Below are 21,366 nucleotides of genomic sequence, written 5' to 3' on the forward strand. Positions count from 1 at the left end.
CAACTTGCTTCGCAATGGAAATTGGGGTTTCCGTTTGTGGATGTAAGTTGAGGACCCACAGATAAAGCCTTTTATTTATAGTTGCAGCTTTAAAAAAACCTTTTATGGAAAGAATATTTACACAATAAAATATAAAGTATTGAAAAAAAATGTAGTATGTAAATAATTTACAGCATGGAAATGTACAATCTTCAAACTATACATAGAATTTACATATACCGTATAAACATCTGCAGAGTGTATGAACATACAGTAAAATTGATATTTGATCTTGTGTAGTGCAAACATTGGTGTTCTTTGAGATCATGATTTTCATATAATATTTTATATACAGGTTTTTATGCACGTACAGCTGGGTTAAGTGCTTCCTTTTTTAAAAAAAAAATCTATTTTATTCCAAAAAAGTTAAAATACAAAAACACCATTTTTTTTTTAAGAAACAAAGAAAAGTAAAACAGACGAGATTCTTTAAAAAGTTACATGGCCCAAAATGGCTGCCTGGGGAAGGAATAAAATCTGCTAGAAGACAAGCATGGCGTGTAGTTGAAGTCCCGCCTTCTTTTCTACATATGTGTATGTGACTCATGTGCCTGCAGGAGGGACAGGCCTTCACCGCTGACATCGCTCAATGTGAAGTCTTGTTAGAAAACCAACATTTCTCTCCTTTTCTTCACTTTTTCACGCTCTGGTGTGGTTCTTCGCCATTTTTTTTTTTTACAATTTCGTTTCTATGGATTCCTGTGGGAACCAAACAAACAAACATTTGTGTTTTATTTAGGAACTAAAGTAACAGCAAGCCACTTTCATACCATAGCCCCCAAAAGAGGTGGTAGCTGAGGCTGTCAGGTTTCCGAAAGATGCCCTAATTAATTCATGAGCCTCGAGCCAAGTTTCAAAAGAAAACCAGTCATTTATTAGGAACACCATTTCGGCCATACCATACTGCAGTCAAATCTAACCTCATTTGAATTATGGCTGAACTTTACCCCTGTTCTGTCCCTCCCTTCAGTCTGTGTCATAAATCACATTTTCCAACGAGGGGCACCCCTCAGAAGCCTGCTGTAGTAATCTCAGATCCGACTGTAGCCGAAGGTATGCATGGAATACGCTCCCCACCTTTCCTCACCATGGCAATGTATAACAAACATGCCAATAGGTGGTCACCAGAAGCCATCACCAAATTTGATTCAGAAAAAAAAACATACAGTCCTCGACTTCCGACAGTTCATTTAGTGACTGTCCGAACTTGCAAGGACACTGAAAATGTGACTTAGGATTCCTTTTCACACTTATGACTGTTGCAGCATCCCCACAGTCATAAGATCAAAATTCAGATGCTTGGCAACTGATTCGCATTTATGATGATTGCCGAGTCCCGGGGTCGTGTGATCCCCTCTTGCGACCATCTGACAAGCAAATCCAAAGGGGTAGCCCAATTCACTTAACAGCCAAGTTACTAACTTAACAACTGCGGTGATTCACTTAACAACTGCGGCAAGGAAGGTCATGAAATGGAGCGTAACTCACTTAATGGCTGTCTTGCTTACAACAGCTCAATTGTGGACGTAAGTGGTGGATTGAACTAATTGTCTCCTCCCCTTTTGCTCTTCTTCATTCTGTATGGGAGGGGCCATTCACCGTCCACCTGTGCTCTTCTTCCTCAGCTGTTCCCTTCTCGGAGCTTTGCGCATGCGCACATTGGCAACAGGCTCCAGCTGTTCTTCTGCCTCACTGATCTCCAACTCCGAAGGCAGCTGATAACTGGCATACGACCCTGGCCCCCTCTCTGCCTCCGACATAGAGCCCTCCTCAGAGCCTTCCCCAGACTCCAGGACTGGCCCATCTTCCTCCCCAACCTCCTCACTGTCTTGAGTCTGTCACCAGCTCCGCTGGCGAGCCACAACATTGGTGATATTCATGATAGAGAAGAGAGCCTTACCGTTGGGTCCCGGTTGCGCAATCCTCCATGCGTGTTAATTATATAGTGATTGTTGTTTTGATTATCCTGTGATGGAATAAACGTTCTGCTGTTAACAATGGGTTCTCTCCTTTTAATTTAAAAGAAAACAAACTCTGTTGTTTTATAGCTAATTAATCCTACGGCAATCTCAGTTGGACTACTTATATTACCAACTACGTTACATGACATCCTGGATCCCTAAATTATGGCTGGAAATGGTTTAGATAGCAGCCACATTTTTTTTAAAAAAATGGTGCAACATGAATTGAATCCAGAAAAAGCCACAGAGGTAGTCTTCCACTTGCAACAGTTCATTTAGTGACCGAAGTTACAAGGGTGACCTAGGACTGTTTTTCACACTTACGACCTTTGCAGTTTCCCCATGGTCATATGATCCAAATTCAGACGCTTGGCAAGTGATTCGTACTTATGACCGTCGCTTTATCCCAAGATCATGTGATCCCTTTTTGTGGCCGGCAAAGCCAGTGGAGAATCCAGATTCACTTAACAACCAGGTTACTAATGATCAATTGCAGAGAATCACTTAACAGCTGTGGCAAGAAAGGTCGTAACATGGGGCAAAGCTCACATAATAAATGTCTCGTTCAATTCTGGTCATAAGTCCAAGATTTTGTAAAAATTTGGAAGTCTAAAGGGAAAACAGAAATCCCAATATAGCAATAACAATAGAGGAAAAGGTAAAGGTTCCCCTTGCACGTATATGCTAGTCGTTCCTGACTCTAGGGGGCAATGCTCATCTCTGTTTCAAAGCCGAAGAGCCAGCGCTGTCCGAAGTCGTCTCCTTGGTCATGTGGCCGGCATGACTAAACACCAAAGGCGCACGGAACGCTGTTACCTTCCCACCAAAGGTGGCTCCTATTTTTCTACTTGCATTTTTTACATGCTTTCAAACTGCTTGGTTGGCAGAAGCTGGGACAAGGAACGGGAGCTCACTCCATTATGCGGCGCTAGGGATTCAAACCGCCGAACCGCCGACCTTTCTGATCGACAAGCTCAGCGTCTTAGCCCCTGAGCCACTGCGTTCCTCCTAGCAATAGCACTTACTTATACACCACCTTACAGTGCTTGACAGCCCTCTCTAAGCGGTTTACAGAGTCATCCTCTTGTCCCCAACAATCTGGCTCCTCATTTTACCCACTTCGGAAGGACGGAAGGCTGAGTCCACCTTGAGCCTGGTGAGATTTGAACTGCCAAATTGCAGGCAGCCGGCAGGCAGCAGAAATAGCCTGCAGTACTGCAGTCTAACCACTGCGCCACCGTGGCTCAATATGTCCTCCTCATCCCGATAATACTTGGTTGCAACCTTCCAGTCATCCTTAAATGATGCTTTTGCTTTCATATTCCCAGTCTGCATGATTTTAAACATGATTTTAAACTCTCATATATATATATATATATGTTATATTTGTACTGGTAAATAAATAAAGGGAGACTAGTATAGATCTATTTCGAGCTAATTAGCTCTCATCAGCTAGCCATACCCTTACTGGGATTTGAACCCGGGCTGTATATATCTTAGGCAGGAGTCTTAGCCACTAAGCCACGGGCTCGCCTCCTTATCAGTTGAGCCAGGGAAATAGGTATGTATACCAGGGGTTGTAACACAAATACATACATACATACATACATACATACATACATACATACATACATACATATATGTATTTGTGTTACAATCCCTGGTATGTATGTATGTATGTATGTATGTATGTATATACATACACACATACATACATACATACATACATACATACATACATACATACATACACGAATGCATGTACAGCCTCACCGTAATGGCTTTGAATTTTGATGAGTGGAAAATCTCGTCCTTCTTCATCAATATATATAAAATCGCGTCATGAATGGTCAGGAAAAATATGGATGGCTTAATTTCCTCATCAAAAAATCCACATCTCTGCAGCTTCTCCAGGAGACCATCTTTTGGGGTGGGGGTGTAGATTGGGGTGGGGGGAAGGGGAAGGGAAAACAAAAGTGGGAGAGGGAGAGAGAGAAACAGAATTACAAGCCTAGAAAATGATGCAGCTTTTTCTTAAACAGCACAGCTACTCTTTGACTTCCAGCCATTCATTCAACGGCCACTGGAATTTACAAACGGCACCAGAAAAAGGGACTTATGACTGTTTTTCACACTTACGACCCGCCAGGTCAGGTGATCAAAATTCAGACGTTTGGCAACTGACTCGTATTTACGACCGTTGCTGTGTCCAAGGCTCACGCGATCCCCTTTTGCGACCGTCTGACAAGCAAATGGCCTAAAACTCACTTAACAACCCTTCTGTTTAGGAAGAGACACTTTGTACTCAATTGTGGTCATATGTGGGGGACTATCTGTATCATTTAATTTGTGCCACGCATTTACTTCCGGATTCAGTATCTCATTTGTGCCATGATTTACTATTTTTAAAGCAGCTTTTTAAACACACACTGTTCTGACCGAGGCTTCCTGAGATAGTAAAATGCGTACGCTTAGTCCCATAAAACCCTCTTTTTATTTCAAAGCCTGTGAATTATGTTCATTCACACCCTGTAGTGAGTCACAAATAGTTTGTAAAGAGTCCTACAGTAGGCCGCCAAAGTCTTTCGGGATAAGGCTGATAAGCATCCATCTTTATCTCCCTTGAAATGCTGCCGAAGACCTAATTGCCAATTAGCTTTGCAAGGCCACACGGAGCAAAGAGTCAAAACGGAGCTTCAGAGTTTAAACCGACCAGAATGAACACAGTTGCTTCCTGCAAAGACGCACGTGCCTTTGCTCCTCCTTTACATCCTATGGGAGGGGCCAATCACCTCCCAGCCTTACTCCCCAGTCGTCCCTTTTGTCTTAACTGTTCTTCCCTTCTGGCAGCTCTGCGCATGCACATACTGGGAACAGGCTCCCCATATTCCTCTGCCTTGCTGATGTCCGACTCTGGAGGCATGGCTCCCTCTCTGCCTACGATGCAGAGCCCTCATCCTAGCCTTCCCCAGACTCCAGGACTGGCCCATCTTCCTCCCCAATCTCCTCACTGTCCAACTCTGCTGCCAGGTACACAGGCTGTCGGCGGACCACACCATACCCCCCCGCACCCGCCCCCCACACATACAGTATACACACACACAAATATACAGAGTATTGTTTTACATGGGCATCTGTATAATCTCCTTTTAACGACCCCATAATCCTTTGCATTGGGGTTAAGTCTGGGCAACTGAATGGAGCTGAGTGTTTACTGGCCGGATGCCTTTCCTGTCACCAACGTGGAGTTTTGTTCAGCAGATACATTCTCAACATGAGAGAAATATCTGCCTCTACCTAGGATCGAACTCACAGCCTCCTGATTGTGAGGCGAGAGCTCCCCCTCTAGGCCACTCACATGGGCATCTCTAAGGAGGTCACAAAGTCAATAAGAAAAAGCCTTACTGTGTGCGCCCACAATGTAGACTTCTACGTCAACCCGGATGAATTCTCTCAAAGTCTGTTAAAAAGAGGAATGGGTGATATTTAACTCTAGGCAGACAAAGGTGTATACAATAATTTAGATTATGGTAATAATTTGGCATCATAACTGTATAAATATGATAATAACAATAATAATAACTCAGAATGCAATAACTTCAAGAAATAACCTTCTAAGGACAAAAATGAGGGATTTGGGAGTTTCATAGTAGGAGAAATTCTGCACACTGAAATGCCACTGTACATGGGAACGGAGCATTTCTATACAGTAAATCCATATAAAACAGACATAATTTTTTTCCTCCCATACAGGTAGTCCTCGACGTACGACCACAATGGAGCCCAACATTTTGGTTGCTAAGTGAAACATTTGTCCTGTGAGTTTTGCCCCATTTTATGACCTTTCTTCCCAACAGTTGTTACGCGAATCCCTGCAGCTGTTAGTAACACAGTTGTTAAGTGAACCTGGTTTTCCCATGGACTTTGCTAGTCGGAAGGTCACAAAAAGTGATTGCACAACCCCAGGACACTGCAACTGTCATAAGTATGAGTCAGTTGCCAAGCATCTGAAATTTCATCATGTGACTATGGGGATGTTGCAACGGTCATAAGTGTGAAAAACAGTACTAAGTTACTTTTTCAGTGCTGCTGTAACTTTGAGTGGTCAGAGTTAGGGTTACCGTATTATTCGGAGTAAAAGACGCACCTTTTTCCCTCAAAAAAGAGGATGAAAATCTGGGTGTGTCATATACACTGAATACAGCATTTTTTGGACAAAAAATGAGCCGTTTTTGGGAGCTCTGCAGAGTGCAAAACCTTTTTTAAAAAAATTTGCCTCTTCAAAATCTTTGTGCGTCTTATACTCCGGTGTGCCTTATATTCCAAAAAATATGGTATATATTACAGATAGATAAATAGATAGATGGATAGATAGATGACAGATGGACAGATAGATAGATGATAGATATAGCTTTCTCTGAAAATAAGACCTCCCTGGATAATAAGCCCAATCGGGCTTTTGAGCGCATGTGCTAAAATAAGCCCTCCCCGAAAATATTGCAACACAGCAGCAGCCATGAGGTGACTACGCTCACCGCCTCCTGCACCTCAAAAATAATAAGACCTCCCCGAAAATAAGGCCAAGCGCTTATTTCATATATATGTATGTTTACACACACATACACACACACACACACACACACACACGTAATCCCTTCCATTGGTGTAGAATCAGATCATTTATTGGCCGAATGCCCTTCCCGATGCCTATGGGGAGTTAGCAGCAAATATTTTCTCTTTGTGCCTAGAGAAAAAAATATCTGCCAAATTTACAGCCTCCTGATTGTGAGGTGAGAGCTCTACCACTAGCCCACCACGCAGCTCTCTTGCCACGTATATCTATATATCTATATATCTATATATCTACATCTACATCTGCATCTATCTATCTATCTATCTATCTATCTATCTATCTATCTATCTATCTATCTATCTATCTATCATCTATCTATCTATCATCTCCCTCCCTCCCTCCCTCCCTCCCTCCCTCCACCCACCCACCCACCCACCCACCTACATCTCTCTCTCTCTCTCTCTCTCTCTCTCTCTCTCTCTCTCTCTCTCTCTCTCTCTCTCTCTCTCATCTATCTATCTATCTATCTATCTATCTATCTATCTATCTATCTATCTATCTATCTATCATCTATCTAATGTAGAAAACAATTTTACCTCTCCGATGATCCTCATGGCTGAAACGTCAAGAAACGATACCGCTGAAAAATCAAGAATGACGCTATGAACGTCAATTCTTGGAACATTGATGTTGGGAGGCAGGGCGGCGTTCCAGTCGATCTTAATCGGAAAATCCTTGATATTGATGGGTTCATTCAATTCTTCAATCCTGTTGTTGTCCAGCTCTTCCTCCGAATCAGTCGCACTGGTGACGGTACAGAGAAAACCTTTCTGAACGAAAAAAGAAAGAAATTTATTATTTATTTATTTCTTGGATTTCTAAACCGCCCCCTCTCCCAAAAAGGGACTCGGGGCGGTGTACAGTCAAATGCAGATAAAAATACAATAATATAAAACAGTTAAATACATTTGGGTGGAGGAGATAAGGCTGTACAAGAAATAAATATATTATAAAAACCCTAAAAACATCCCCAATTAAAATACCCAAACCCAATTAAAATATATCCCCAGGAGATAAAACTAAGAGAGTGCCAGGCCAGCTGATTGAAATAGATGAGTCTTTAATTTTTGACGGAAGGAACGGAGGTCGGTGGTAGTTCGAATATCAGGGGGGAGGTCATTCCAGAGGGTTGGGCCCATCACAGAGAAGGACCTACTCCTAGGTGTCGCCTGCTGGCATTGCCTAGCGGACGGCACCAGAAGGAGTCCCTCCCTGTGTGAGCGGATAGGTCGCAGGGACGTGTGTGGTAGGATGCGATCCTGCAGATAACTAGGTCCTATGCCATGGAGCGCTTTAAAGATGGTAATCAATACCTTGAAACGCACCCGAAAGGCCACAGGTAGCCAGTGCAGCTCGCGCAGGAGAGGTGTTACGTGGGAGTAACGTGTACTCCCCATGATAACCCGCGCTGCTGCGTTCTGAACTAACTGCAGATCCCCGATCCCAAGGGAATCGATTAAGATCGATTAAGATCCCAAGGGAAGCCCCATGTAGAGGGCATTGCAGTAGTCCAGGCGAGACGTCACCAGCGCATGAGTGACCGTGCGCAGGGCACTCCGGTCCAGTAGGGGGGGCAATTGGCGCACCAGGCGAACCTGGTGGAACGCCCCCCTTGCCACGGCTGCCACATGGTCCTCCATTGACAGCCGGGCATCAAGGAGGACGCCCAAATTGCGTGCCCGCTCCACAGGGGACAGTTGTTCGCCCCCTATGGCCAGCGATGGTGTCAGCTGACTGAATCGAGGTGCCGGTACCCACAGCCACTCGGTCTTGGAGGGGTTGAGTCTGAGTCTGTTGTCCCCCATCCAGACCCCGACGGCTTCCAAACACCGGGACATCACTTCGACAGCCTCGTTGGGGTGGTTTGGGGTTGAAATGTACAGCTGAGTATCATCAGCGTACAGGTGGTACTCAACCCCAAAACCACGGATGATCTCACCCAGCGGCTTCACATATGCGTTGAACAGGAGAGGCGAGAGGACCGACCCCTGTGGCACTCCACAAGTGAGTGGCCTCAGGGACGACCTCTGCCCCCCTGTCAACACACATTGCTTCCGGTCGGAGAGGTAGGAGCCGAACCACCGCAAAACGGTGCCTCCAACTCCCATCCCCTCCAACCGGCGCAATAGGATACCATGGTCGATGGTATCAAAAGCCGCCGAGAGGTCTAATAGGACCAGGATAGAGGAACAACCCCTATCTCTGGCTCTCCAGAGATCATCAACCAACGCGACCAAGGCTGTCTCTGTGCTGTGCCCGGGTCGGAAGCCGGACTGGCGTGGGTCTAGATAGTCGGATTCGTCCAGGTGTCGTGGGAGCTGCTGCGCCACCACATTCTCAACAACCTTCACCAAGAAGGGGAGGTTGGAGACTGGACGGTAATTAGCTAGCTCCATTGGGTCGAGCGAAGGTCTCTTGAGCAAAGGTCTCACCACCGCCTCTTTCAAGGCGGTTGGTAAGTATCCCTCACCCAATGAGGTGTTCACCAGGCCCAGAAGCCAGCCTCGTGTCACCTCCCAGGCTGCCAGTACCAGCCAGGAGGGGCACGGGTCCATTGAACATATGGTGGGCCGCAGCCGTCCACGCAACCTGTCCAAATCCTCGGGGGCAACAGAGTCAAACTCCTCCCAGAATGGTCTCTCAAGACTTGCTGTTGACGGCTCGTCTGGTCCACTGACGGAGGTCCATCCGCTCCGGATCTGATCAATTTTGTCCTGGAGATATTCCCCAAACTCCTCTGCTCTTCCCTGTAAGGGTGTCTCCCGCGTCCCCTGCGATAAAAGGAAGCGGGTCACCCGAAACAGGGCGGCAGGGCGGTTATCCGCGGACGCAATAAGGGCGGCACAATATCTACGCTTGGCCGCTCTTATTGCCACAAGGTAAGTCCGCAAATAGGCTCTTACCTGTGTTCGATCAGATTCGGAGCGTGTGGACCTCCACCTGCTCTCTAGACGTCTCCTGTGGCGCTTCATCACCCTTAGCTCCTCAGTGAACCAAGGAGCCCGGGTGGGTCGATGCCGCAGGAGAGGTCGCAAAGGCGCAACCCGGTCCAAGGCCCCAGTCGTCGCCCTATTCCAGGCAGTCACTAGGTCCTCGGAGCGGGAGCGGGACAGGGCTACAGGTATTGGCCCAAGCTCCGTCTGGAATCTGTCCGATTCCATCAGGTGCCTGGGGCGGTACCAGCTTGTAGAGTCTGGTTCCGCCTCCTCGCGGTGGGGGATAGCGCCATGGAAGTCCAGCCAGAGGGATGAGTGATCTGACCATGACAGGGGCGTGATGACTAAGTCCCCTATTCCCAGATCACTCGTCCACTGTTCAGATACAAAAATGAGGTCCAGTGTGTGGCCCCCTTCGCGAGTGGGGCCCTGAACTAATTGGGTCAGGTCCATGGCCGTCATGGAAGCCATGAACTCCCGAGCCACCTCGGAAGCCGCTCCCGTTGACGGCAAGTTGAAGTCCCCCATGACCAAAAGTCTGGGAGTCTCAACTGCCGTCGCTGAGATTAGCTCGAGGAGCTCGGGCAGGGCTGCTGATGCATAGCGAGGAGCCAAGTATACAATCAGCAAGCCCCACTGCCTCCCTGGGCCCCAGTTCACACCAAAGGACTCACACCCGGGTATCTGAGGGACAGTGAACTCCCTCGGCTCTAAACATTCCTGAATAACCACCGCCACCCCACCACCCTTACCCAGGGCCTGGGGCTGATGGAAGAAGGAAAATGTTCAGAATGCTTCTTAACCCCCAAAAAAGAAATCTGAACACTTGACCAGCCAGTTCTGAAATTTAAGATAAGTTCTTTCCTTGTACATAAAGAGAACGCATGTAATGCACTCTTCGGGGGGCTGCCCTTCAAGAGCAGCCGGAAGTTCCAGTTGGTGAAAGATGCAGTGGCCTGCCTGGTTTTATGTAGACCTCAGTGTGCACAGGTGGTATTTAGCCAGTTCTGACAGGTTCTGGCCAAATTTTGAGTAGTTTGGAGAACTGGCAAATACCACCTCTGATTGGCCCTGCCCCAGTGGTGGGTTCCGGATCCCGTTCCAACCGGTACGGTTGGAACGGGCCCGGCAGCGTCCACATGGATGCGCGCAGCATCTTAGCACCTCCGTGACCCTCTGTGACACTCCGCGACCATCCAGCTGCTCAGCGGACAGTCTCGCAGGCACTGTACGCGCCTTGCGTAGAACTGCAGAAGCCTTAAAAGACCGGTAAAGCTCGGGCAGGCGGGTGGGCCAAACGGTATCCAGTGTTCCGGGTGGCTCCAGTACGCCCATACCGCCTGCAACCCACCATTGTCCTGCCCCCATCTATTCACTTCCTCCTGAGCCCCAGCGGATTGGAGTCCCTGCTGATTAGAGTCCCAGCTGATTGGCTGGGTCTTCTTTTGTTGCCCTGCACAGAATGGAGCTGGAAAGCAGGTTAGCGGGGTGGGGAGGGAATGGAGATTTTGCAGTATTGTGGGCCTGGGGAACCCAGAGAGGGATGGAGCCCATTAAACGGCTCGTATGATGTTGCCAGGACAGGGGTGGGGAGTTATTTTATTATATTATTTTATTAATTTATTCTATGATTCTCCCTTTTATTGGTTTTCTTGTTTTTTATGTGAGGTTTTTATATTCTTGTAAGCCACCTTGAATCAGCATGTGAGAATAGGCAGCAATATAAATTTCTAAAATAAACTAATATAAACTAAAATAGTAAAGTAAAAAAGTAAGGAAAAGTAAAATAAAATAATAAAATAATAACAATAATAAAATATAATTAAAATAAAACAAAACAAAACAAAGTAAAATGAAATGAAATATTGGGCATATTTTTTCTGCTGCCATTTAAATAATTAAGGATTCTTACTGGAGTTTCTTGAAGTTCTCCTTTCTTTAACATCTTCTTCATTTTCCTTAGAGCTTTGTTGCGTTTCTTCAACACCCTTAACGGCTTAAAACCAACCTGAAATATGGAACAATTGTTCTTAGCAGATATCTGGTTATTATTTTTAAAATCATCCTAGGATGTTCTAAGTTTCTTTTTAAGTGGAGAACACGGACTTGATTTAAATTAAATTCTAGTTATATGTTTCATTGCAGTGGTAGTCCTCAACGTTTGACCACAATTGAGCCCAAACGTTCTGTCGCTAAGTGAGGCAGTTTTAAAGTGAGTTTTGCCCCATTTTACAACTTTTCTTGCCACCGTTGTTAAGTGAATCACTGCCCTTGTTAAGTTAATAACATGGTTGTTAAGTGAACCTGGCTTCCCAATTGACTTTGCTTGTCAGGTCGTAAAAGGGATATGACCCCAGGACGCTACGACCGTCATAAATACGAGTCAGTGGCCAAGCATCTGAATTTAGATTGTGTGACCTTAGGGAGCAAGGGTCATAAGTGTGAAAAAGGTCATAAGACACTTTTTTCAGTGCTGTTGGAATAGTCACTAAGTGAATTATTGTAAGGCGAGGACTCCCTATATAACAATCTTAGATTTCTTTGACCTTTTGAATTTCTAACTTCAAACATTCACACACAACATTTGTAATAGTTCCTAAGGAAAAAGAAAGTAGATTTTTGGGGGGGACATTGTACAAATGTTTGTGAGGTCTAAAAGATAATTATGTATATGGTTTAAAAATTGCACGCTTTATGGGAAATATTTTCATTGAAATGATACGAAATGCTTACCGCAGCAGTCAACTTTTCCTTGAAAAAATCAACATTGGCAAAGAAGACCGGTGATGGGCACCTGAAAATTTTCACTCCTTCTGGCTCATATATCTAGGGATTTTTTTTAAAAAAAAGACGTTAATTTTGAGGCACTCAAAATTGCAAAAAATGTGCATGTTAAATTACTCCAATTATTTTGTAACGTTGTTTGATGACCCAGTAATTCCTAGCAGAGTGGAGTCTGGGCAACTAACTGGAGCTATCAGAGTGTTTACTGGCCGGATGCTCTTCATGTTGCCATTGCGGAGTTTTGTTCAGCAGATATATTCTCATTGTGCCCAGAGAGAGAAATAACTGCCGCTACCTAGGATTGAACTCACAGCCTCCTCATTGTGAGGCGAGAGCTCCACCTCTGGGCCACCGCACCACCCATGTTAAATTACTCCAGCGCAACGTCAAATTCTTACATCTGAGTAGTCTTTTCTGTTTCTGTAGATGTCGTTTCTTCCAACGTTAGCCAAAAGTGTGCATTTTGGACTGAAAAGAGAAGCAAAGGAACTGATCAATGCAAATGTTATTCCCATGAGGTGAACCTTTGCTTATATCTACTGTAGGAAGTTAGCACCCACCCCTCTCCTGGAAAAATGAGATATTTTACAAAATATTAAAAGGGAAGAATATTTTCCCTAAAGGGAAGGCAGAAACACACCTTTGTCAATGAGCCAGTAAGGCCTGAGCCAGTCTATTCTACATAACAAAGATCGACCTCCTTCAGGCAGAGCCACTTGGAACTGAACCCAGAAGGACATTTCTCCCAACACTCTATTATCTCTTAAATTACCATCTTATGCAGAATTTGGGAATATTCTTTGCTGGATTCCAAAGTAATGACCTTCTAGCAAATACTGTATAGAGCAGGGGTGTCCAAACTTGGGAACTTTAAGACTTGTGGACTTCAACTCCCAGAATTCCCCAGCCAGCATGGCTGGCTGGGGAATTCTGGGAGTTGAAGTCCACAAGTCTTAAAGTTCCCAAGTTTGGACACCCCTGGTATAGAGGGAGTCGTTAAATCTTGGTAACGGGTCAGTTACAACATTGTCATTCTATAGGCCAGCGATGGCGCTCCGGAAGCTGGAAATGGATTTTTCCCGAACTGAGGGTGAAAAACAGACCCAATGGGCCAACCGAAAGTTCAGGAATGAACTTCAGTTTTGGCCGTTGGGCCTGTTTTTCGCCTTCCCCAGCCTCCGGGGGGCTTTCCTGAAGCCAAGGGAGGGCAAAAACAGCCTCTCCCAGCCCCCCGGAAGGCCGAAAATCAGGAGCTGACAACTGGCGTGCCAGCAAATATGGCTTTGTGTGCCACCTGTGGCACTCGTGCCGTAGGTTCGCCACCCCGGCTACAGGCAATCTCAAGCAGTCTCCCTTGTATTGAGACTTTTTTGCTGGGAAAAAAACCATCAGGGGTTGCCCCAAAGAAGAGGCAGTCAAGCTATTCTCCAAGGCACCTGAGGGCAGGACAAGAAGCAATGGGTGGAAACTAATCAAGGAGAGGAGCAACTTAGAACTGAGGAGAAATTTCCTGACAGTGAGAACAATTAATCAGTGGAACAGAAGTTGCTTCCAGAGGTTGTGAATGCCCCAACACTGGAAGTCTTTAAGAAGATGTTGGATAGCTATTTGTCTGGAACGGTATAGGGTTTCCTGCCTAGGCAGGGGGTTGGACTAGAAGACCTCCAAGGTCCCTTCCAACTTTGTTTTTTCCATTCTATTCCATTCCATTCCATTCCATTCTATTCTATTCCATTCCATTCCATTCCATTCCATTCTACTATTCTATTCTATTCTATTCTATTCTATTCTATTCTATTCTATTCTATTCTATTCTATTCTATTCTATTCTATTCTATTCTATTCTATTCTATTCTATTCTATTCTATTCTATTCTATTCTATTCTAAATCTAAGTATTTTGGGGGGGGAATCTGTCATGGTTGCTAAGCAACCGTTCATTAAACAAGGACTACCCGTACCAAGTGCATAGGATGGCACACTTGGTACCCCACGGCTGCCCCACGAGGGATAGTTCCTCGGAGATACTACAGTGTCATGCCAAGAAGAAATATATGGCACGTATATTGCTCTGCATATTGTCTGAAATCTACCTGTGACCCCCCCCAAAAAAGTGGACCATAATTAATGCGGTTGATAAAAGATTTCACTGCATTCAAAATGACTGGATATCTTTAATCCGCTTCAGGAAGTGGAGCCGACGAAATGAAATAAATATTTACTTACAACTGAACCCGGAATACAACCGTCAGGAGTTCAAATCCAAGGCCGGCAGCTAAGCCGAGATCCAATCCCAGTAGAAAGGCAGCCAGGAAAGTCACAATCCAGACAACCTAACAACAACAACAAACATTAAAGAAGATGCCATTGATAGGTTTGACTAGGAGCAAAATGGAGAGAATGATCAGCAAGGGGTTTCTGACTGAATCACGTACATATTTTTGTAAATACTAGCTGATAACCCGGCGTTGCCCAGGTATTTATTTATAGGGGGAAAACGTCCGGACTAAACGTAATTTCTAATGTTGGATTTTCCCCCTTTCCAGAGGGAGCCCCCTTGTGGAATTACTGTGAAGCCATTTCAATGGCAACCCCACTATGCTGTACAGTAGAAGCCATTTTACGGCAGTACAGTAGAATTCATTTTAAGGCACAACAGGCTGTATGTTAACAGAACACACACCCCGAGGAGTGTTAGGGATGTCTTACCCCCACAGTATATTTTTTTTCAGAGAGTAAGTCATCTGTTTTACCAAGTTTGATTGAAATTGTTCGAGGCGTTCCAGAGTTATGCTGGAGAACACACACACACCCAGAGCCATTTTTATAGATATAGATTATGATTGCTGATACACAAAAAGCAATATCCAATGTTTGACATGGAGACATGGTGGCTTTTTTGAGTAGGCAGACAGGCAAGGAATTTAAGAGTACAAGTGGTCCTTGAATTACAATAGCCCGTTTAGTGACCATTCAAAGTTACAATGGCACTGAAAAAAGTGACTTAAGTGGGGGCAATAGGCTCTCTTTGTAAACTGCTTAGAGAGGGCTATGAAGCCCTGTGAAGTGGTATATAAGTTTTAAGTGCTACTGCTATTCCTCCCTCCCTCCCTTTGTTTCCCTTGCAGATGTGTTCAATGATATTGTTTATGTTTGAATATTTGCACCCACTGCTGGGTGAGGAGTCACTTACACAATCACACCTGTCCTTTTTCCACAAAACTCCAATCTCTTTGAACTGCATCAACATCCCCTTCAAATTGCCCAGGACCAAAGCTGCAAGAACTGACTGTCGATGAAAGAATAACGTACACGTTTAAAGACAGAATACCACAATACAAGACGTAAAGCGAGGCAAGAGGGAGATTTGAATATCTCAATGCACAGGTAGTCCTCGACTTACAACTATTCGTTTAATGACCGTCCGAAGTTACAATTGAAAAAAAGTAACTTATGAACATTTTTCACACTTACGACCATAACAGCATCCCCATGGTTGCATGACCCAAATTCAGAGGCTTGGCAACTGACTCATTTTTAGGATGGTCATAGTGTCCTGGGGGTCACATGATCCCCTTTTGCGACGTTTGACAATCGAAGTCAATCAGGAAGTCAGATTCACTTAACAACCATGTGATTAACTTAACACCCACAGTGTTTTGCTTCACATCTGTGGCAAGAAAGGTTGTAAAATGGGGCAAACCTCATTTAACAACTGTCTGACTTAGCAACATAAATTTTGGGCTCAGTTGTTGGCTCAATTGTCAAGGACTACCTGTTAAAAAAAAGGATTCCACCTGTGGTAACCCAATCCAACCCAACTCATCCCAACCCAACTCAACCCAACCTAACCCAATGCAACCCAACCCAACCCAATGCAACCCAACCCAACCAAATCCAATGCAATGCAATGCAGCACAATGCAACCCAACACAATGCAACCCAACACAATGCAACCCAACTCAACTCATCCCAACCCAACCTAACCCAACTCAATCCAATGCAACCGAACCCAATGCAACCCAACTCAACTCAACTCATCCCAACCCAACCCAACTCAACCCAACTCAATCCAACCCAACCCAACCCAATGCAACGCAACCCAACATAACCCCATCCAATCCAGCCCAATGCAACCCAACCCAACCACTAGGCCCCAAAGTCGGTACCTTTTGCAGTGGTTCCAAGAGATATCCAATGGCTAAGATAGCAATCATGACAATGATAGCTGAGAGAAGTCCAGCAACCTGCAGGACAAAAAGCCTTGGTCAACACACTTCCTCTAAAACAACTTTGGGTAATTGATTGACCGCAAAAACCTGAAATCAGGAAATACCTGTGTCTTCCCGCCGGTGCTTTCTTGCACTCCAGACCTGGAGAGCGAAGTGCTTGCCGCAAATCCTTTGAACACCCCTCCAAAGATGTTGCTGATTCCAAAGGCAACCAATTCCTTTAAAACACACACATACACATACACACTGCAAGGTCATACAGATAGTTCCTGACTTACAACAGTTCACTTAGTGACAGTTCCAGGTCACAACGGCACTGAAAAAAGTGACTTGCCACCAGTTTCCCACCCCTGCTCACTTGTTAGTCCTCTTGTATCCCCATCATATTCGAACCAGATGTTTTCGGAACTGCTGTCCTTGGAGTCCAGTTGCATTCTTATTTAAGTGTCCTTAAAGTGTTGTCTCTGGCAGCGCAAGCTGCTTAGAGCAGGGTTGTCAAACTCAAGGCCCGTGGGCCGAATCTGGCCCATTGGGTGCTTAGATCTGGCCCACGGGCCACCCTGGAAACAGCGAAGAACCAGCCCACGGTGCCTCTGCCAGCAAAAACGGAGCTTGGGAAGGCCATTTGCGGCTCTCCCAGGCTACATTTTCAGCCGCAATGGCCTGCTGCTGCTTTCTTCCAGAAAACAGAGCTCAAGGGATGCACACAGCCCCCCCCTCCCGAGTTCCATTTTCACTGGCAGAGGGCTGCAGGAGGCCATCGCGGCCAAAAACGGACTTTGGGAGCCTGTTTTTGCTGGCGGAGCACTTGGGCCATCACAGATGTCCCTGACATGAGTGATGTCAAGCTGGCCACACCCAGCCAGCCCCCGAAGTCAAACACAACCCTTAGTCTTGATATTTTAGCCTCCGTTTTCCCCCCTCATTCTTTCCGCGAGGTTTCCAATTGTCCGTTAGTCTCCATTTAAAATCACAGTCTTTTCCAATTCAAATTCAAAGCTTTTTGTTCCCGTGGGTTAGCCAGTTCTCATTTCTGTCTCCAACGTATTTAAAGCAGACAATTCTCTTTGGGCTTAAAAGTTTAAATCGCCATTTCCCCCCCCCCCTCTCTCTTTTCTTTCCGCAAAATTCCCAATCTGTCCGCTAATACTATTTTCTGCTTGCAAGGTCCTTTCCCAATTCCCAATTCAAATTTGTATCAATTGGTTACTTAAATCTTCTCAACAGAATCTCCACACTTCTTCCAAACATCGCTCCTGCCCGATACTTCATCCGGATGCCCCAGCTTTGTAGTGGCCATTTTACAAGGCCCACCACCCCCGCCGCCGATTCAGAGAGCTAGTCTTTGGCCTACGAGGAACCAGTTTTGTTCCTTTCAATTGATCAAGATGCAGCTCCTTCTTCACCCTCCCTTCAGGAAGATTCTGGTCCGAAGACAATTTGTCAATCAGGATTTACGTGGAGCTCTTCAGAGCCCACGATTTCCCCGGCTGTCTCACTGCGGCGCTTCCGGTCCCTCTCAAGTCAAATGCAATCCTGATGTGGCCCTCAATAAAATCAAGTTTGACACCCCTGGCACACCGCTCCCATGGGTTTCCCACCTCTCCCTACGTCTACGGCAGGCTGGTCTGGAGCAAGGCAAGTAGCAGGAGCGAAGTGGCAGATCCGGCACTTGCTAGATGCTTACCTGGTTGGCATCTATGGGGTAATCATGCTTAATGGAATAAACCTTCGCCACCGAAAAGGCAACGGCGAAGCCGACGATGGCGATAGAGATACTGTCTCCCAGACCACCTTCAAAGTACTTGAGATCGGGAGCAACTGGAGCTTGAAATCTAGAGTGAAGGCACAGGAGATGTTTAAAAGGGAGAACGTGGGCAAATGGTGGCTAAATTTGAGTAGGAAGCGGAATAACAACCTAAAAGCTATCTGTTTCCATTAATATATATATATATACGGCATCATGTCTACTTACCCGCTATCTAATGTCCCAACCGTATCTACGCCATATATTTCTTTGAAATTAAAGCCGTAAGATAGTCCAGTTGCTATAACTGTCTGGAAAAAAGCACAACAAAACAATTTTAAAAAGCTTTACAAGTATTTAAGGGCAGTGGTGAAATCTAATCCCCCCACGTTCTGTGGGTGTGGCTTGGTAGGGGTGTCATGTGACTGGGTGGGCGTGGCCAACTCTTTTTTTCACTTTCAGCTGTTTTTAAAGCTTTTTAAAGCATTTTTTCCCCTGCTGGTTTGGGCAAAAAAAGCTTTAAAAGTAGCTTCTATTTTCTCACAGTTGAGTCCCGTGATCGTTGGAAGCTATTTTTTTACTACTGGTTTGCAGAACTAAGGACAGTCACCCCTACTGATTCGTCTGAACCGTGCCAAACCAGGAGGATTTCACCCATTTAAGGGGCTTTTTCACTATTTACCTTCACCTTGTTGTATACAGTGCAAGTTCTTAAAGAAAGACTTATTGCCGATTTCATTTTAGCCTGTCCTTTCACCGTGAATGATGGAGGAAAACCGTTACGGTTTTCATTGTCTTCACGCCTGAAAACATCTCTGAAACCTGAACTCCGATTTGCGGGTTTGAATTCATGGAGATGTTTTTAACAGTAAGGGCTTACGGGGTCATTTCCTTTTTGTGTCTGTGGGAAATTGAGAGTTCTTCCAACTGAGGAACAAACTAATTTTTCACTCATGAGGAAAATACAACTTGGGTTGATTAAGGTCAGGGTTATAGCATTTACTGGGCGTGGTGGCCTAGCGGTTAAGATGCTGGACTTGTCAACCAGAAGGACGGCAGTTTGAGAGCTTAGTGCTGTGTGATGGGGTGAGCTCCCGTTCTTTGCTCCGGCTCCTGCCCACCTAGCAATTCGAAAAAGCATGCAAATGCAAGTAGATAAATAGGTACCACTTTGGTGGGAATGGAACAATATTCATTGTGGCTTAGCGTAGTCATGTTGGCCGCATGGCCACAAAAAATGTCTTCAGACAACGCTGGCTCCCGCGGCCAAGAAACAGAGATGAGCAACGCCCCCTAGAGTCCGACGCAACTGAACAGGGAAGAAACCTTTATCCACTTATCTTTAGAGTATCTACTACGCAAGGATCTGATTGACCACCAGATGGCAGCAAATACACGCAGATCTATTTGCTGCTCTCTAGTGGCTCTTGATTAAAAACTTCATCTTGAAGTATATTTTTTAAAGTACAGGGTTTAAGCACAACGTTTAGCCCAAAGGAGCAGCTAAACACCACAGGGATGAGATTTATGCCCTCATAAATTACAAGGAAAAGCCTTAAGATGTTAGAGAGGGAAAAATAAAAACTTAGGCTGCAGTTCATACCACAAACCAAGTAAGGTGAACTTCTATATTATGGAGAGGTTCATTAGGTGACAATTGAGATTGGTCCAAAACACCTTCTCTCTTAGCAAAGGAACAGCACAATATCTCCTTTTCTTTTTCTTGTATTCAAAGAGCTTTTGCTAAGGGATGGTTGGAATACAACCCACTTTCTTACAGTGCAGTAAAATAACCCAGGAATGTCAATTTTTAGCTATTCATATTTGAGGTCCTTTAAGTAAAAGCTTAAAATAGAAGTGAAGAGGAACTAAAGAGCTTCTTGATGCGGGTGAAGGAGGAGAGTGCAAAAGTTGGCTTGAAACTCAACATTAAGAAAACTAAGATCATGACATCCGGCCCTCTCAATTGCTGGCAAATAGATAGGAAAGAAATGGAGGTAGTGACCGGTTTTATTTTCCTGGTCTCCAAGATCACCACAGATGGGGACTGCAGCCAAGATATTAAAAGACGCTTGCTCCTGAGGAGGAAAGCTATGGCAAAGCTAGACAGCATATTGTGTAGGATAAACAGGCAGAAGATTAGCCGAGCGCAGCCAGGATCATCAACTAGCAATCAGGAGCATGATAAAAACTCTTTAATTTCTCAACACGTGGACAAACCTAACGGTAGGTTTAATTGGGTTAGGGTTAGGGTTAATTAAACGATGAACACAAACTAAGTCAAGTCCAAAAATGCTAGGCAATTCCTGGAAGTCTCGCATTCAGAGAAATCAGCCATCAACAGGCACATAGAGATAAATAACATATACACACCATTCAAAAGAGACAATCCGAAAGCTAAAAAAAGAAATCAAAAGACCAAAACTTCCCACTTGTCAGCGATCAACAGCCAAATGAACAGAGATGAACATCAATTTTAACAATAGACCACAATCAAGAAATAAACAATACTACAATCAAGATGCTACCAACTCAGAAAAACAAGCCAACACTAAACAATGGCTTAATTAAGGAAGCACCAAGAACACTCCCTCCCAACACTGACAGGGCAAACCACTTGTGTACAAAACAGAGAGCAAACACGTTTCATTTTAATGTATGCCGATTAGTGTACGTTCAAGGTTACAATGAAGTTATTCTAAGTCTAACTCCTTTCACTGATGGTGTTATCTAGTTGGGTAATGAAACGTCTTTAAGAAAACAACCAAGTTCTGAGAGCACTAAGGAATCCACCATTTGTTTATACTCTTATAGCTTGGTGGCTCAGTAGTTAAGATGCTGAGCTTGTCAATCAGAAAGGTGGGGCAGTTCGGCGGTTCGAATCCCTACCACTGTGTAATGGAGTGAGCTCCCATTACTTGTCCCAGCTTCTGCCAACCTAGCAGTTTGAAAGCACGTAAAAAATGCAAGTAGAAAAATAGGAACCACTTTTGGTGGGAAGGTAACAGCGTTCCGTGCACCTTCGGTGTTGAGTC

The 21,366-nt window shown here is 44.9% G+C and overlaps 1 protein-coding gene across 1 annotated transcript in view; it reads right to left on the bottom strand.

Moving 5' to 3' along the window:
* Nucleotides 1-704: 704 nt before the first annotated feature.
* SLC26A3 (solute carrier family 26 member 3) overlaps nt 705-21,366 on the bottom strand; it is a gene marked incomplete at its 5' end in the record, with an annotated part of 31,366 nt that continues 10,704 nt past the window's right edge. The window contains 14 exons of the mRNA XM_081958436.1: nt 705-738; nt 1,940-2,005; nt 3,774-3,922; nt 5,406-5,460; nt 7,170-7,403; nt 11,482-11,577; nt 12,303-12,395; nt 12,752-12,821; nt 14,579-14,685; nt 15,546-15,641; nt 16,522-16,599; nt 16,689-16,802; nt 18,272-18,419; nt 18,560-18,642. Of these exons, the coding sequence (XP_081814562.1) occupies nt 715-738; nt 1,940-2,005; nt 3,774-3,922; nt 5,406-5,460; nt 7,170-7,403; nt 11,482-11,577; nt 12,303-12,395; nt 12,752-12,821; nt 14,579-14,685; nt 15,546-15,641; nt 16,522-16,599; nt 16,689-16,802; nt 18,272-18,419; nt 18,560-18,642 (1,413 nt within the window). The 3' untranslated portion in view covers nt 705-714. The remainder of the gene's footprint in view (nt 739-1,939; nt 2,006-3,773; nt 3,923-5,405; nt 5,461-7,169; nt 7,404-11,481; nt 11,578-12,302; nt 12,396-12,751; nt 12,822-14,578; nt 14,686-15,545; nt 15,642-16,521; nt 16,600-16,688; nt 16,803-18,271; nt 18,420-18,559; nt 18,643-21,366) is intronic.

Source organism: Natrix helvetica (assembly GCF_964273705.1).
Source record: "Natrix helvetica genome assembly, chromosome: 6".
In the NCBI taxonomy this organism is placed as follows: domain Eukaryota; kingdom Metazoa; phylum Chordata; class Lepidosauria; order Squamata; family Natricidae; genus Natrix; species Natrix helvetica.